The sequence below is a fragment of the Periplaneta americana genome, chromosome 1, assembly GCF_040183065.1.
Source record: "Periplaneta americana isolate PAMFEO1 chromosome 1, P.americana_PAMFEO1_priV1, whole genome shotgun sequence".
NCBI lineage: Eukaryota > Metazoa > Arthropoda > Insecta > Blattodea > Blattidae > Periplaneta > Periplaneta americana.
In genome coordinates, this window is record NC_091117.1 from 124,940,309 (window position 1) to 124,958,317 (window position 18,009).

Below are 18,009 nucleotides of genomic sequence, written 5' to 3' on the forward strand. Positions count from 1 at the left end.
AACAATCACAATGCTTGCTATTGATGTTCTGAAAATCCACATCGTATACAAGAAATTCCTCTTCATGATTGGAAAGTTGAAGTTTGGTGTGCTTTTAGCGCAATCCGAATAATAGTCCAATTTTTTACGAGTAGAACACATTTTTTCTACTCTTCATTGTCCTTAAATTGAACATTTTAATTATTGTGAGATTAAATATCGTATATAATGGTAGAACAAATGAAATCAAAAACATTACGATGGCCGAACTTAATCATGCCAATTGGAATATATTTTCCCGATAAACGCCTATTTAGCTGAGGGAAGACGACATTTCCAGCATCTTTTATAAGGTACGATTTTATACATGTCTTAAGTAGCAGGGTTAACATACGAGTGTAGCCAGCTGCGACATGCCCAACCGCCAAGAAGCAAAATACCGTGCCAGCAATCAGTACATACAATAGAAGTCCTGTACTAGCACAGGCCTAATTAATGTCTCATAGACCCTGACTTTACTTTGAAGAGTTAGTAGTTTAGATTTTATGTGTTTTAAGACCTCATAATAGCATCTGTTTGCTGCAGATATAATGTCATTAAATAACCAACTAAAAAAAGTACTTCTTCTTTTACATCGTACTTCATTCAAACTCATAATTGTAACGTATGAAGTAGGAAAGTTGTGGAATTGAAACTACATGAAGTACAAGAGCAACTCGAAAAATTTTATTAACGTCTATTTCATTAATGGTAGCTACTAAAAGCATTCAACCTGAAACCAGTTTCATGGCATGTTCTTTCCAATATGTCAATAAGTGTTGCCATACCAATCACATATAGAGACAGGCTCATAAATTTAAGAGATCAGACACTTAGTTCCTCCAGCCAAAAGAAAATAAATAAATATATTCACAAGAGTGATATTAAGTAAACGTGATGACTACGAAATGGGTCCATAGGTTTGATTCATGTCTGAAAATGTGTTATTGAGAGACTCTCGAACCTGCAGACTCAAATGTGGACGACTCCTATTCCATCTGTTTTTAGACTTTCCCGGTGAATATGATCAACTGATCAGAATTAGACTTTTGGGTTTTCCACATGCCCTGAAACTTGACATTTTCAATGTTTCGGAACTATAGGCTCCGTGCGTTGCAGGGAGAAATGCACCGCCGCGCTCTGAGTGGCGAAAATTGTAAGTTCTTGCGTACTACAGCGCGAGCATCAGCCGTCATCTCACAGTGTACTGCCACGGCAGATTTAATAATAACAGTGGGATTTCAAAGTATTTTCTATGACAATAATCGGCCAAATTCTTCTAAGAAAGGTCGTTTACTTGCAGAAAGTGTTCATGTATTAAATTTACAAGAAAAATATTTCGCTGGAATTTGCAAGAGTGTAATAACTGCAAATGTAATAAGACAGACATCAGTTAGCCTGAAACCTTATCATGTCACCATAGAGGTAACGTAGTTATTTATGTATTATTACTATTTGTGATTAATGTTAATTTATACATTAAACGATGCTGACTTAAAAAGACGACCTCATGTTATCGTAGGTTAATGCTGCTAGAGAAGCGACTAATAGTTCCTGCGAATGTCCTGCTGGATCGTCAGGAAAGTGTAAACACTTTTCCGCTGTTGTTTATGCAGTTAACTCCGAACGCATCACTTCGCGAACTGATCAGCCCTGCGAATGGTCTCGACCCCATATCTCAAATGCGGGGAAAGAGAAATATAGCAAGGGGAAGAGATTAGAAGAACTTTTTCCCAAAAAAAAGCAGAGGCTTGAAATTGAAGCAATTGAAATTCCTGCACTGAAAACCCCATGTATACTGACAAAAATTTTAAACGAAGAGAAAAAATCAGAATCACTTAAAGTTGTCAATGAACTGCTGGGACATTTAATAACAGATATCACAGCTATTGTTGAGAATAATGCATGTAAAGGGCTAATTACAATGAAACAAGAAACTAGGCCTATAATAATTAATGAATGTAGTAGCAACATTTCTGCATTAGAAAATAATTTTTATGATAATCATGTCCTAATTGATAAGACCAGAGCAACTGAAATTTGTGTAAAAACCTTGCATCAATCAAAATCAGACTTATGGTTTACAGAAAGAAAAATAAGGATTTCTGCGAGTAGGGCACATTCAATTAAAACTAGAGAAAAAGATCATGAGAAGCTGGTAAATACCCTCATGAACCCAAAATTGCTTCATGGTAGGGGTCTTAGGAATGTAACTTTTGGAAGGAAATTAGAAAAAACTGCACTTGACAAATACACAAATTCATATGACAGAACAGTTGCTGGTTGTGGTCTTATCATTCACTTAACCCAACCTTGGTTGTGTGCTAGTCCTGATGGGATAGTAATGATGAATGGTAAGCCAGAAAGAGTATTAGAAATTAAATGTCCTATTTCATGTAAAGAAAAACCCATTGTCGGTGAGAATGGGGACATTAATGTATCCTATATTATAAAAAATTCACAAGGAAATTTGGAACTAAAACAAAGTCATATATATTTCATGTTGTATGATTTATCCGATAAGCAGGTTGTAATACAATGTTAAAATTGAAATATACCGTCTATACTTATCTATACTAGATAAGTATAGACGGTATATTTCAATTTTAACATTGCATACATATTTCACTCAGTGTCAACTGCTGATGTACTGTTGTGGCGTTGATTTCTGTGATTTTTTCATTTATACAGAGAATCATATTTCCATTCTTATAGAAATTCAAAGAAATGATATGTTCCTGAAGGGCTGTATTGAAAAGTTGCAACAGTTTTACTTCACACACACTATTTAAAAGAACTGACATACCGTTCTAATAATGATCTTCAGAAATCAATGGAGGCTGTACATTAGTCATAACACAACACATGTGCACAATGTCATCAATACAATTTAATAGTTCACTTGGACATTTTTTAAGTATATTATACACTTTCACTCTTTGAATGCAGCGTTCAACGTGGATCCGCACACTAGCAATATTATAAGCATCATCAACTTGATCAGGTGTTAAGTGACCTTCATTCATAAAGGGTGGCATTACCAAAATTGCATTGCTCTCCTCCAATACAGTTTTTATTCCGGGAAAACCTTTAACTGCCATAATTTGATCTCCTGGTTCTATTAGTTTCAAAATTCCACAGTCATTTGTGATAAAACTGTCACTGGCTCTACCTCCATAACATTTGGAAATAAATGTTACCATACCACAAGGCGCAATTCCAAAAATAACTTTTGCAGTATATGCAGACTTATAGTTAGAGTACATATATACACGCTGACTGATTTCAGGAGGTTGTTCTGTTTTAATTTCAGTGCAGTGAATAATAGCTCTACAATTCGGATAATTATCTTTAAACACAGTAGGCAATGTTGCATTAACAGTATCTTTGCTGGGCCAGAAAACAAAGTTTTTAGTTGCTTGTGCAAGTGTAGGTAAAACAGATTGGAATATTCTAGAAATAGTACTACGGTGAACATTGAAAATTACAGCAAGGGCAGCAAATGGCAAGGCTAACTTCATTTTCATTAAGAATATTAAAAGTTTATTTTCTTTACTAATTTTACGCTGGGTACTGTCCGACAGTAAGTTCAAAAATAAATTAAAAATTTCTGTGTTAACACCAGCCAGCACATTTAATTGTGATTCATCAGAAATTGAACTATAATAAAAAAATCCTCTTTTTTCATATGGGGAGTCAGACCCAGACAGTTTACTGGAACACTTAGGTTTGGCATATAATGCGTGGAAGGCTGATATGCATGCTTGTGTGCTGACATTGTTTCCATCCACCATACAACTGAATTCAAACTTGCTTTCTTTGTCATAATTTCTATCTGTCTGAGTTTGGGCATCAGTTTTGGTGGTCACTAGGATAGGCCCACTATCTTCCAAAGGGTCTGATGTATCCGGCTGTGAAATTATTTCAGTTCTTTTCTTCAGTCTTTTAAATCTGTTGAGAGAGTCTGTTCCTGTTGACTCCCTTTTGTAACATTCAGGAAAGAAGCTTGGAACATATGCTGGACTAGCAGGATTTTGAGATTTACACCCTCCTATGAAATGTTCGCTACAGATTCTAGATGATTTGGAAGGTGTCCATAAAGTGCCGTCTGCCCTATAATAATAATTCGTGTAAATGTGACATATTAATGTAAACATATTGTTTAATGTTTAACAAAACAATAAAGGCAGATGATATTTAGAAAATCACTTCAAATAGATTTCATAAAATGTAGCTTTGGTTTCTATTAAATGTTTTGTAATTTCTGTTGTAATGAGTATAAATTATTTTTTGTTATATGTCTTCGTAATGTTATATATTTAGGGCTATTACAATATTGTAATGTACTTTCATTTATATTATTTTTCTGTATTTGTAATTCCTTCTATATTCATAATATGATTCTGTAATTGTAAAATATGTATGTAATGATACTATGTTTCCGTATTTGTCATATAGGCCTATTTCTGTAATTATATAATACAGGCTATCATAAAGACTTTGCTATAATTACTGAATATAATGCGCCCTACTATTATGATGTGTTTACAAATATGGCCTACAGCTGCTTATTTTGTAAGTATAACATTAACGTGATTATTTGCATGCAATAGTTACTGTAGGTTTATTGTAAAATCCTCGATTACGATAAGTTCTGTAAAAACTTAATTAGGTATTAATTAAAATACTTAAATCCCAAATACTTAATTTAAACTCACTCTTTCCGATTTACTGCTATTATCCACCGTCTTTTCAAATCCATTTCGTGGGGTCGTGATGGAAAACTATAAAACTTCACATTTTGCTTTGTATTACAATATCTATTATTACAGCTAAAAACACAGCATATAATTTTGCTGGACTGCTTTGACATTTTTAAAATAGCAATCTAAAGGCAACACTTTATGAAAGATTAAATAAATGCGTATAAAATCACTCCTACTCGAGTCTTCCAGCAGTCGGCTGTCAACACAGATCACACACAGTTGTTGAAGACAAGCCTACAAGTAGTTCTCGTAGTGTCCGCCTGCAGCAGCTCAGTGCTATACGCACGGAGCCTATATACAGGTCCCATAACCAGAGGAGAATTTTCAATTTCCAGGACATGGTGGAAAATCCTGAAGTCTAATTCTGACTTCTATCCTGTTAAAATAATACCACAGTCTTATTACATACAGTCATGAAGCTTGAGGTGATTTTTTGGATTGCTCACGATACAATGCTCCAAGCGGTTAGCAACTGAGAGTACTAGGAACAATAGACTGTGCAATAGTAGTGATCCTAGTGGCTAGCAACTAAAGTTCAACGACATTGTGTGCATATTCCCTACGTATTGAGCTTCGTGACTGTATGTACTAGACTGTGATAATACTTCAGGCTGCAGATCAGCTTTTTGGAGATGTACAAACTGTTCCAGCAAGTCAAGGTAGATGGCGCCAGTTACTGTTGCTTCACAGAAGAATGGCTCGACATTCTGTTCTTCTTCAGACCACACTAGACATTCAGTTTCGGACTGTCATGGATGTTTTCATATTATACGTGTGGATTTTGTGAGCCCCAATCTGAACATCTTTATGTCCAACATGAAGAGATCTGAGGTAGCCCAAAACTGAAAGTGTGGTGTGGTTTGTTGAAGGCCAGGATAGCCGGGCCATTCTTCTGTGAAGCAACAGTAACTGGCACATCTACTTCGACTTAGTAAAACAGTTCATGTATCTCTATATAGCTGTTTTGCAACTCAATATATTTTTTCAACAGAATAGGGCTCCCCCACATTGAAGTCCGCAGATTCGAGTGTCTCTCAGTAACACAATTCCAGGTTGCTGGATTGGACAAAATGGGCACATTTCGTGGCCATCATTTTCGCCTGATACCACTTCAATGGATTTTTTGAGGGGGGAGCTAAATTATGGACCTTGTATATGCATCTAAAAGTCTGACCTCCTAACTACATGAGGCCCGTCTGTGATATGATTGCAATGGTATGACTTAAGACTTTACAGTCTAGGATTAAAGCGTCCTTTAAGTACTACATTCAAGAGGTTTATTGTACACCCCTGAGGAATGAGTTATATTCCAATTGTGTGCACCTGGTAAACTGAGTCCACTATGTGCTACATCATATGTTCTTCTGCAGCCTACTGTTCATGTAATACTGTTCCCTGCTTATATACTCCTGTTCTTTAGATCTTTTAATCATTGAGACCCACCTGGGAATGGGCTTCCATTCCTATCTGAGTAGTCTAGAATTGCCACCACTGCTAGCTACCAATCTTTGAACATACCATGAGGACATACATGTCATGGCAGGCAAATAATTTAGCGCCAATAATACACAAAGAAAGGTACCGGTACTATATTTTTCTGACAGGCAGTGACAATGAAAACAGAAATTGAGGAGAGTGTTGGTTGACTAAAGGGGGTAAAATGGGAGAAAACCGAGAAAAAATCCTTATAACCTTCACTTCATCCACCACGAATGTCATTTTACTTGTGCTGCACTGAACCCAGGCTTGCTTACATGACAGTCTTACGTACTGGCTATGAGCCACCGAGGCAAATTGGTATGGTAACATGGACATGTTGGAAAAAACATGGCAAGAAATTTTTTTAGTTACTCTTGCATTTCCCTCACTTTAATTTCTCAAACTTTCTTATTTTTTGTATGTGATGTGTTAAAATGTACTTGTAGGAGTTTGAATAGAGCCTCATATACTAGAGCATTCGAAAAGCAATGGCAACATAGTTACTGTTTCTTCTTCTCTGGCGTCACAATTTGCGATCGAATCTTACCCTCCTTAATCATCTGCCTCCATATAACCCTATCCTTTGCGGCTGATATCCATCATCTGGTTTTAAGGAACGTGTTGGCATTCTTTGCCATTTCATCAATCCAGCGATCCCTGGGTCCTTCAATAGGCCTTCTACCTTGGATTTTACTGAATAGTGTTTTCTTGGGTATTCGGTTGTCTCCCATTCTAATTATATGCCATTGTAGTGTTTGTAGTCGAATGGTAGTGGATAGTTATTGTTTCACACTAAATTAATTTTTGTTACTTTTGGCATTACGTACCGGTACTTCAAATATAGTCCTCTGCCATGTCAGCAATACATTGGCAAATCCTTGCAAGACGGTGGACATTATTTGCAGCATCATTTATGGACATCTCTCTCACTGATCAATCTAAAGCTCACTGTATATAAACTCTTGATTGCAAGCAAATGCCTCACTTCCACCCATCTTCGATATGGTAGGACTTCTTTCCCACAAGCTTCTTGTAATGCCGTAAAGGCACTGGGTTGCATTTTTTCTCTTGCAACTTGTATTTTTATTAAATATCTTTCTTCATACCTACTGAACATTTTTAGGGCAGTATTACTTAATACAAATCAGAAACAGTCCCTGCACTGTATTCACAAAATATGGTTACTTAAAGACTTTTAATATTCCACATTTTTGCAATAACTGCTCCTCTAGTACATACTAAAAGATTCCATTGCTCACCACTAGGAGCGCTGATTTACAGCACTGCTGCCATTACTTTTCGAATGCCCTGGTATATTTTGTTCTTATTTTGTGTTTCTATTTACGAAACTATTTCACAATACATAAGTGACTATAAAAGTTGTGTTTTCTGTTGTAAAGCATGATCAATATTATTGCAGTTATAATCTCTTTTTGTCTTTATTTAAAAGTTTAATTATGAAGTTATAGGGAAACCACTATCATGTTTCATGCAATAGTTTGGAGGTATAATTTATTTCTGTATTTAGCAACATTGAAAATTCATTTATTGATAATGATTTTTCAATACATTGATGATTTATTTGCATTTGAATTTTCTTCGAATATGATTTGGATGCAGTAATTATTTCCTTAACATCATTGCTGGAACAGACTGACATGGCCTAATCCATGACGTTGATGAGATGATGATGATGATGATGATGATGATGATGATGATGATCATGATGATCATGATCATGATGATTATTGTCCTAGATGATCTTGCTTGTCATTAGCTTCGAAGGTAACTTCCTCAAATCTAGTCTGGGATGACGGACTCTTAAGAAGAGATAATAGTCATTTATATATTAAGGTCGTAATTAGGAGTTTTTGGCCTGAGGTAACTAATAGGCCCAAGGCTCATAGCGCTGAGGGTTATTATATACCGAGTTGGCCCAAAATGCTAGTTATGACCTTAATACATACAAAGTTTTATACAAGACAGGATAATATTCATTTTAAAGCTAGAGGTAAAGAATGAAAATAATACATATATAAGCGTCTGCCCATGAGCAGGTATTTCACTGCAAACCCAGCGTTCTTCAATCTTTCCTATTTTCTGCTTTCCTCTTAGTCTCCGCATATGATCCCCATATCTTAATGTCGTCTATCATCTGATATCTTCTTCTGCTCAGAACTTTTCTCCCGTTCACCATTCCTTCCAGTGCATCCTTCAATAGGCAGTTAGTTCTCAGCCAGTGACTCAACCAATTCCTTTTTCTCTTTCTGATCAGTTTCACCATCATTCTTTCTTAACCCACTCTTTCCAACACAATTTCATTTCTTATTCTGTCTGTCCACTTCACACGCTTCATTCTTCTCCATATCCACATTTCAAATACTTCTATTCGTTTCTCTTCATTTCGTCGTAATGTCCATGTTTCTGCCCCATACAATGTCTCACTCCACACAAAGCACTTCATTAGTCTCTTCCTTACTTCTTTTTCCAGAGATCCGCAGAAGGTGCTTCTTTTTCTATTAAAAGCTTCCTTGGCCATTGCTATCCTCCTTTTGACTGCTGGCTACAGCTCATGTTACTGCTTATAGTACATCCCAAGTATTTGAAGCTGTCCTCTTGCTCTATGCCTCATTTAGAATTCGTAAGTTTACCTTCTTTATTTTTCTTGCGACAACCATGGTCTTCGTCCTGTTTGCATTTTATCTTCATCTCATACTGCTCACAGCTGTCATTTAGCTCCAGTATTATACTCCTTAGTATCGTCTCTCTTCTGCTAACAACAATGAAAATAATACATAGGCGTATAGGTAATTAAAGTGAAATAAAATAAGTCTATGCAACCATGCAATGGCAGTAAGCAGCAATAGAAATAAACAACTTTTATATTTTCAAGTTTTATAATTTTCATGTTTTCAGATTTGTATTTGTAGTTTATGTGAATAAATAAAGAAATAAAATAAAAGATGATGTGTTGTAACAGTGAGGAGAAGGAATTAATGTCCTTCACGACACTTGATATTGTGGATGCCACGGAAAGTGTCATTCTTAGTTTGCTGCCTTCTAAATCAAAAGCAGTTTATGAAAAAAGTGTAACGATTTTGTGCAATGGTGCAAGAAGAGAAATGTTTACTCTAAGTTACACAGAGTCCATAATGTTGGTATATTTTTCTGAACTATCGCAATTAAGAAAAGCATCTTCTTTACTGTCATATTATTTGATGCTAAAATCAACACTTCTAATAAAAGACAGTGTCGAAATCAATAAATTTCGAAGATTATAATAATATTTTATAACTCTACGGCTATAAAATTGTTTTATCACCCTAGGGTTATAAAGTGCCATTTATGCCTGCTTTTGCGGGTAATAATGCATAGATCAGTCCTGCATAAAAGTCTTCAATGTGAATTCTCTTGGAGGGATGTAAAGTGGAATGTTCCATATCGTAGTTATATGACACTTAAGAGAACGAAGCTTTTGATTAAGAAGGTTCCAAACAAAATTACAAAAGTATGGATTGCTAGTTTACAATTAAATTCTGTTATAACTAATAAAATTGTGTTTAGGTGAGGGGTTTGGACTTTTTCCATTGCTGGTTGTCACAATCAAAAATTAAGACACAACGTTTTGAAGAGTGGTTCTCCCTTCGTCTTCAGGTGGAAGGAAGGAGAGAAGAGAAAAAAAAACCTACTGTTGGGATCGTTACGTACAGCTGTATAGAATAGCTGTACATAACGATCCCAACAGTAGGTTTTTTTTCTCTTCTCTCCTTCCTTCCACCTGAAGACGAAGGGAGAACCACTCTTCAAAACGTTGTGTCTTAATTTTTTATTGTGACAACCAGCAATGGAAAAAGTGCAAACCCCTCACCTAAACATTAACAATCCACCATTGCTTTCCAACCTCTCATTTAGATTAATAAAATTGTATTTTACGAAAGAATATACTAAACTTGTATTGTATTACCGCATCCTTGAAGTTGAAAACAGCATAGTTGTGTTTTTAAAGTATTCAGTATTTAAGAACATGTTTGCCCTACAGTTTCACATCATTCCAGAATTTCAGTACATAGTAAACCATTTAGATTAAGTTCTGCAGTAGTGAGAGGTGTTATGCTTGATGTTGGCCATATCCTACAACACCTTACAAACAGAACTAAGGTAACATGATCCAATTTTGCAAACCAGCTACAGTTCTTTAATTTTCTTGCCTTGTCCGTTCTTTAATTTTCTTGCCTTGTCCGTTAAAAAACTGTAGTTCTTTCCACATTTTTGCTGTATCGTCTTCCAGAGTGTGTTACTCAGTGCTCTAATAGTTTATCTTTCCTCATTTCAATTTCTTGTAAAGGATAACTTTACTTGCTTGATAACCATTTTGGATAGATGGCTTTATGAATATTGGATTAAAAGTAAACGAAACATCATTGTTAGAAGTCACAGTTCACAAACATGTCCTTAGGCTTGTAAATCATGCACATTTTCGTTTATTTTACAAGAATTTCAGACTATGTAATAATGCACTTGTAATGTTTATGATATAACTTACAACAGTTCACTATATGTATTATTATAATATTTCCTGTGTGAATTATACATATTACAGTAACTTAGGCTTGTACTCTATGTTCCAGAGAGTAGACGGCATAGTAAGACTCAATGGCAAGAAGTCAGAACCTTTTAAACTCGAAAAGGGGATAAAACAGGGAGACAGCTTAAGTCTGTTATTATTTATAATATGTACGGATGAAGTGCTGAAGACCTGCAAAGCGAGAACTGATAAATCAATGGTAGGGATGTGACAGCTCAGACCAGTGTTTTGTCAGATGTTAGCCTATGCTGACAACATGGTACTAATCGCAGACACAGAAAGGAAGCTCCAACAAATAATAATTGAATAGGTGGAAACCTTAAAAGAAAGGGGGGTGACAGTAAATCACAAGAAGAGTCAAGTTATGATGGTGGCAAGGACAGAAGAACAGGTAGAGCAAATTAAAATAGAGTACGATGGACAACAGCTGACACAGATGTAAAGCTATGAATATCTCGGAACAATAATCCATCAAACAGGCAAGTTACAAGGAGAGATGCGCAAGCGAGCACAAAAGATCACTAATGCCTACTATGCCCTGAACCATTGCTTACTTGGTGAAGAAGAGGTGGATAAAAAGACCAAGACCCATGAATACCAGGCAGTTTTGGAGCCGATACTACTATATGGTAGCGAGAGCTGGATAGTGACGAAGAATGATATAAGTAAAGTTAACGCAGTGCAAATGAAGTGTCTAAGAAGAATAGGGAAAACACAAAGGGACAGAGTAAGAAACGAGAGGATAGGGACGATTTACAACTGCCACCCATAAGCAAGAGGATGGAAGACCAACAACTTATTTGGTTTGGACATGTTACACAGATGGAGGAGCACCGGAAACCATGCCAATTCTTGGAGGCTAGGCCGCAAGGGAAGCGACCTATAGGCAGACCAAAGACCACATGGGAGGAGGTAATGAAGCAGGTCGTGGCAAGCTGGGGGAAAACATTGGGTCAGCTCTGCAGCCTAGTCAGAGATAGGGACAAGAAGAAGAAGAAGAAGAAGAAGAAGAAGTTAGCCTTGTAACTTGTAGATATTAGTCCCTGTTTCTATAACAGATCACAGCTTTTCTTTGCCTCAAAATTTCGCTACTTTTCAGCCTCTGTGAATGAATATTTCGATTGAGACTGCATACGTTTCTATAGGATAAGTCTCGTGAGAGGCAGAGGTGAATATTTCAAAATCCACAAAATTTATCCGATTTGTTTGAAATTGATCATGGATACTAAGTATGTTATTAGTAATGGACATACCAAGTTTCAACTTTCTAAGTACAAAGTTCTGTAAATATTAATAATTTTATAAAACTTTATATCGTTTGATATAAAATGCTCCATGCACCATATTGTAAGAAATTTTCAATATTTCTTTTTATTTATATGTTCAGAGGAGGTATATAAATAATGATAAGTATTAGTTTATTATGGGAATAATATAGTAATACAGTTATCTTGGTTTTAATTTCATACTTTAAAGGGCAGGCAAGGCAAGAAAATTAGAGTGGGCACAATAAGCCAATACACTGCAGTGTTTCAGGATTCAGTATTGGAAAAGGAACGAACTAATGGCAGTGAGCAATGAAGATCAAACTCGAACCAGTGTCGATTAATAATAATGTATGTATTTTAATCTGATGAACAGGTAGGACTGATGCAAGATGAACTTCATACCCTTCAGCCACAACTGATTGACACTTCAGAGAAGACTGAAAAACTTATGATTAAAATTGAGCAAGACACAGTAGTTGTGGAAGCCAAGAAAGAGGTAGGTTTATCAGTTGCAATACATCTTTTTTTTTTTTTGCACTACTGATATCTATGAAGCTTAGGCTATTAAGAAAAGAAATAATAATTTTGTAAGAAATATTTTACCATAATCAAACTTTTTAACAACCTGCTTATCACATAAGACACTAAAAATACAGCCATTTCCTACCAGAAATTATGTAAAATATCCTCCTAGCTTTTAGTAAGATTTTGTCGCATAATAATAGGGCATAGGTCTAATATGTAACTAGAAGTTTTTAAATTTAGATTGTTGGTGCTGATGAAGCATTGGCCAATGAGGCTGCAGCAGCGGCGCAGGCTATCAAGGATGACTGCGAAAGTGACCTGGCTGAAGCTATACCAGCATTAGAAGCAGCACTTCAAGCTCTTGATACTTTGAAGCCTGCAGACATTACAATTGTAAAATCTATGAAGAATCCTCCTGCTGGAGTTAAATTGGTTTGTATTCTTGGAAAATAATTACAATAGGGATAACCATAAATGGAGGCTGCGAGGAGAGGCGTTTCATAATATCTTCCCTCACCAGCTTCGCTATGATTCAAGACGGCGCTCATCCTGTTGGATCCCGGCCACTTAGTCACTCGTAATAAGAGCACCTCTGCACATAGTGCGTTGGACATTGTGCCACTGTCACATATTCTGTATTCTGTGACACAGTATATGAGGGTAGGCCACCAAAGGGAAAAACTGAGAGGTAGAACTTAAACTGAGTTCAATCCGGCATGGGAACTGGAATCCGGTGTGGCTTAGTGGATAAAGCATCAGCACGTAAAGCTGAAAACCTGGGTTTGAGTCCTGGTGCCAGAGTGAATTTTTCTCTGTTCTATCCATCCTTCATCATATGACAACACACAATTACTGCACGGAAATATCATATGTACTTCGGTACATCATACTAATAAATGTTATAGGAATAGCTACATACAGAGACTGAATGGTTTGTTATATGTGCGCCTTCTGTACCTGATCTGATTAGAATATTTATTTATAAGCGAGATGTGTTAACTGTACACAAAAATTCATTGCTACAGATTTAAACTATTAGTACAACCTATCTTCGCAATTGGAATGAAATGTTATAGAACTGTAAACAATACTTTCAGTAAATGTTTGACACATCAAGTAATCTGTAGACTTATAATAAATCTGTAACCAAAATTTTTCTGGTAATTTTCGCTTTTCCAAAAATAATTGGTGTTAACATGTATAATTAACCATCCTGAGACGAAAAATAGCATTTTTGAAATTTTGTTTATAGTATGTCTGTCTCTCTGGATGTTTGTTAACTTTTCACACGATAATGGCTGAACCAATTTCTATGAAAACTGGAATATAAATGAAGTTTGTTCTAAGTTAGATTTTAGGCTATATACCATTCAAAATGCTTCATTTAAAAGGGAGATTATAAGGGGGGCATGAATTATTAATCGAAATATCGCGCTTATTTTTTATTTTTTGTGAAAAATGTTACATACAAAAGTTTCTTTAAAAACAGTTTCCAATAAGTTTTACTCCATGTAAAATTTTGATAGGACTGATATTTGACGATTTACACGAATTCTATAATAACGATGTGTTTTATCAGCATCGCCTCAGACTAATAGTTATAATGAAATGAAAATAAATGACTACTGATTCGTATATTTAAGAAGGCCTTGCATAACAGTAAGAAGATATTCATTTAACACTATTTTCATTCGGATATATTTGTTTTCTGTCATGGGAATAATAAATACTTTTATCATAAAGATGAGTATTTTTACTGGACCAAAAATACAGCACATATTGAGTAAAAATTAGTATGGCATTTTACCATTAAGCTCACAAAGTGTAACGAAATGGCGTTCCTTTGCTCATAATTTACCCATATTCGTTTCCTGTGTTTCTTAAAATAATATTTATGTACTAACATTAATTTTCATTTTTTATTTACATAAACAATGATTCACAACGGAGCAAGTTGGCTCAGATGGTAGAGTTTGAGACTCATATTCTGGAGGTCACGGGTTCAAACTCTATGGCCAACCAATCTGACTGGGGTTTTTCATGGTTTTGCTTAGTCATAAAGGCAATTGTCAGATTGGAAATTTACATGCCATGATTCATCACCACCTCAATTACCAATACGATAAACATTAATCCAAATCTATAATCCATTACATGAACACAAACCATCTATAACACATTATAGAAACAGAAACTCAACAAGAGTAAAAACGGCCTACTGGTATATCACACATTCTAACATGCGACATGACCACAGATGTTAAAGCATGTATAAATAAACTTAACAGAGTAAAAAAGATGCACAGTGCGGCCAACATAAATTATCCTCGTACAAAATCCACTCTGTATTGACATTAATTTGGGTGATTATTAAAGGATGCATTCAAGACTAATTTGGAAACATGTTAAACGAATTATCCTTGCACCAGAAACGAATATTCTCTGAACCAAATGATCTTATTTTAATTATTTGCATATGATAACAATTAATGAACATGTTAAAGGAATTATCCTTGCACCAAATGAGTGCTTTCTGGACCAAAACGATCGTATTTTAATTATTTAAGTAGAATTTCAATTAAGTACCGTAACATATTAAACAATTTATCCTTCTATCAAACACGTTTGTTCCCTGGTCCAAATGTCCTATTTTAATTATGTAATTACTTTATATTTATTTCTAACAAGTGCAGCGAAGCGCATGGGTATGACTAGTTACCATAATAAAGACGAACTTCAGCAAGCCATCTACAGCACTTAAGGAAAACAACTAGCAAGGTCATTTAGTTTGGAAATATCTATAAATAAAATTACGGCTTTCTCGAGGAAAGACCATGTTAAAAGTAAAATATGTGTCAATAATTTAATTTCTCAACAAGGCAATTATTTGTTTTTACATTTAAAAAAATATGTCTATGAAAATATCAAAGTTTATGAAGATTAAGGGTATCATAAATTTAATTTTTGAAATCTCTCGAATGCAAAAGCACACTCAGCTCAGATGTTATAAAGCTTGGGATAGACCATTATTAGTATATGAAAGTAAGGATGGACTATAAAGAAATCTGATCAGCAGAGATGTGATACGCGAGAAAAGCAGCTGGATACCGGTATTCACTTTTGGATTATAAAAGGAACTTGGACATTTTGAAAGAATTACTGTTCATACGCAGCAAATTTTGGAATTTATTCAGAACTACAGATTGAATTTAATACAGCACATAAGAAGATCAATAATGGGAGGGTATTTAAGCAGTTCCTGGCTGCAAAAGGGTATCTGTCGGATACAGGGGGGAGAGCCATTAATCCTTCCCATTGAAGGCTTTAAGGAACCAACCTGGACAAATACCCAATGTCCCATCCCTACCTTCCCATGGTGCAGCTGTTAGTAAGCATAATTTTACAAGCTGAACTAAAGGGAGGGGCTACTCATCAATTAGCACTGGTCAGCTTGATGAGTTAATGACTGAATTTGGTATAATTTTCCTCTATTCAATACCTAATTCCCTCTTTACCCTTTCCTATCCAGTCCTCTGACTGAACTCTTACTTTCTTCGACCCCGACGGCATTAGAGCATTCGAGGCCTAGGGGTTCATTTCCCTTTCCTTCCTCCTCTTTCTACTTTTTTGTTCCTAGTGCTGACCTGCTATGGCACTAAAATCGTCCTCCAGTGGCTTAAGGAGGGAAAGCTGGTGATCAACAAGATCTCCCAGCTAGGTTCAATGGACCCGTCGACCAACAGCAGGTGTGGTCCTCCAGACATTCTGGGGGTTGTGTGTGAATGAAGTAGCCACCAAAACGTTAAAATATGGTGTTCACTTAAATCGGCTACAACTTGCCATTTAACTGCCCATTGTGCAACTCAAACCAAGAAATGGATTCGGAACACCTCAAAATCTGTGCTTCATTGGCTGGTCATGATAATATCTTTGAAAAATATTGGAGTGCAAGAGGTCAAATGACTTTATTGTCAAACGCCTGGCATTAGAAAACAACAACAACATTACCAATCTAAAGAAAATTGAGAGTGTAACAGACCAAGAGGCCTAAAATGGGAAAGGATGGTGATGATGATGTCTGATATTTTTAGTTTAATTTTAATTAATTTGTAACTGAGAGTTTGTTGTTATTTTAATCCTCATGCATCTCAAAGTGAAAGTTTACCATACCAGAACATAAATGTGCAAAAAATAACGTATGTAAGTTATCAGTAAGTTAAATACATTGCATAACAAACGTCTCATTATTACTAATATATAAGTGAAACCTGCAGATAATAAGAAATAATAGAAAAAATAAACATGCAGGCATCCTGTTCCTTTTCCACTGCTAAATAATTCAGATTAAGAAGCAAACTACCATACGGGTACTTGTTCTTTATATATATATATATATATATATATATATATATATATTATCCAGGGGAAGGAACTGGCCACTACCCTATTATCTCCTGGCCTAGTTGCCTCATAAGTAGTGCCTTCTTGGTATCAATTGTGAAGTTCAGACATGTCTTCGGACAGTTGACTAAGCAACACTATATTATACTAAAATTGTGAGTTCTATGTATCTTGTGAACTAGGTCTTTTTCATTGCTTATGCCTTTGGAGAGTTGTGTCGTGATATTTACAGCACTTTCATTAGTAATACTTCTCATTAGTTGTTCTATAATTTACCAATACATTATTGTTTATTATAACTTCGTATCTTGTTTCCTGTAATATTCTCATTAATAATATTTTTATTACTTTTAGGTAGGTGATATTTCTATAGATTAATCAAAATAGAGTTATTAATATGTCCATATATTATTCATTACTTCTGTCAAAGATAAGTCTTGGATTTTGTGATTTGTAACAGACTCCAGAACCTGTACTGGAATAATAAGATACATCGTAAATGTTTTCCAGGTTATGGAAGCTGTTTGTGTTATGAAAGGAGTAAAACCTGAAAGAAAGCCTGATCCGAGTGGATCTGGAAGAATTATAGAAGATTATTGGGGTCCTTCACTAAAAGTACTTGCAGATTTCAAGTTCTTGGAGACTCTAAAAACATACAATAAAGATAACATCCCACCTGCTATAATGAAGAAGATCAGAGAGAAGTTAGTAGCTTAATGAATTTCACTATTAATAATTCATAAAATGTCACAATTTGTAATCAAATATACTGTATTTCAAATTCTCGGAGAGAGTGAACCAAAGCCCTTCTGGACTGCGATCTGAAGGTATATTCCTTGAAAAATTCCTTGGGAGGGAGAAATAAGGTAAGTACACTTCTGTGGATATATTTTCATTTTTAGAAAAGTCATAGCTATTGTCCAGACAACTCCTTAGCAGTCAAACATTGAAAGACCAATCTGGGTGA

General features: G+C 35.4%; 1 protein-coding gene across 1 annotated transcript in view; it reads left to right on the forward strand.

Moving 5' to 3' along the window:
• Dnah3 (dynein heavy chain 3, axonemal) overlaps window positions 1–18,009 on the forward strand; it is a 367,976-nt gene that overhangs the window by 228,900 nt on the left and 121,067 nt on the right. The window contains exons 45-47 of the mRNA XM_069827040.1: window positions 12,490–12,612; window positions 12,882–13,073; window positions 17,553–17,746. Coding sequence (XP_069683141.1) covers window positions 12,490–12,612; window positions 12,882–13,073; window positions 17,553–17,746 — 509 coding nt within the window. The remainder of the gene's footprint in view (window positions 1–12,489; window positions 12,613–12,881; window positions 13,074–17,552; window positions 17,747–18,009) is intronic.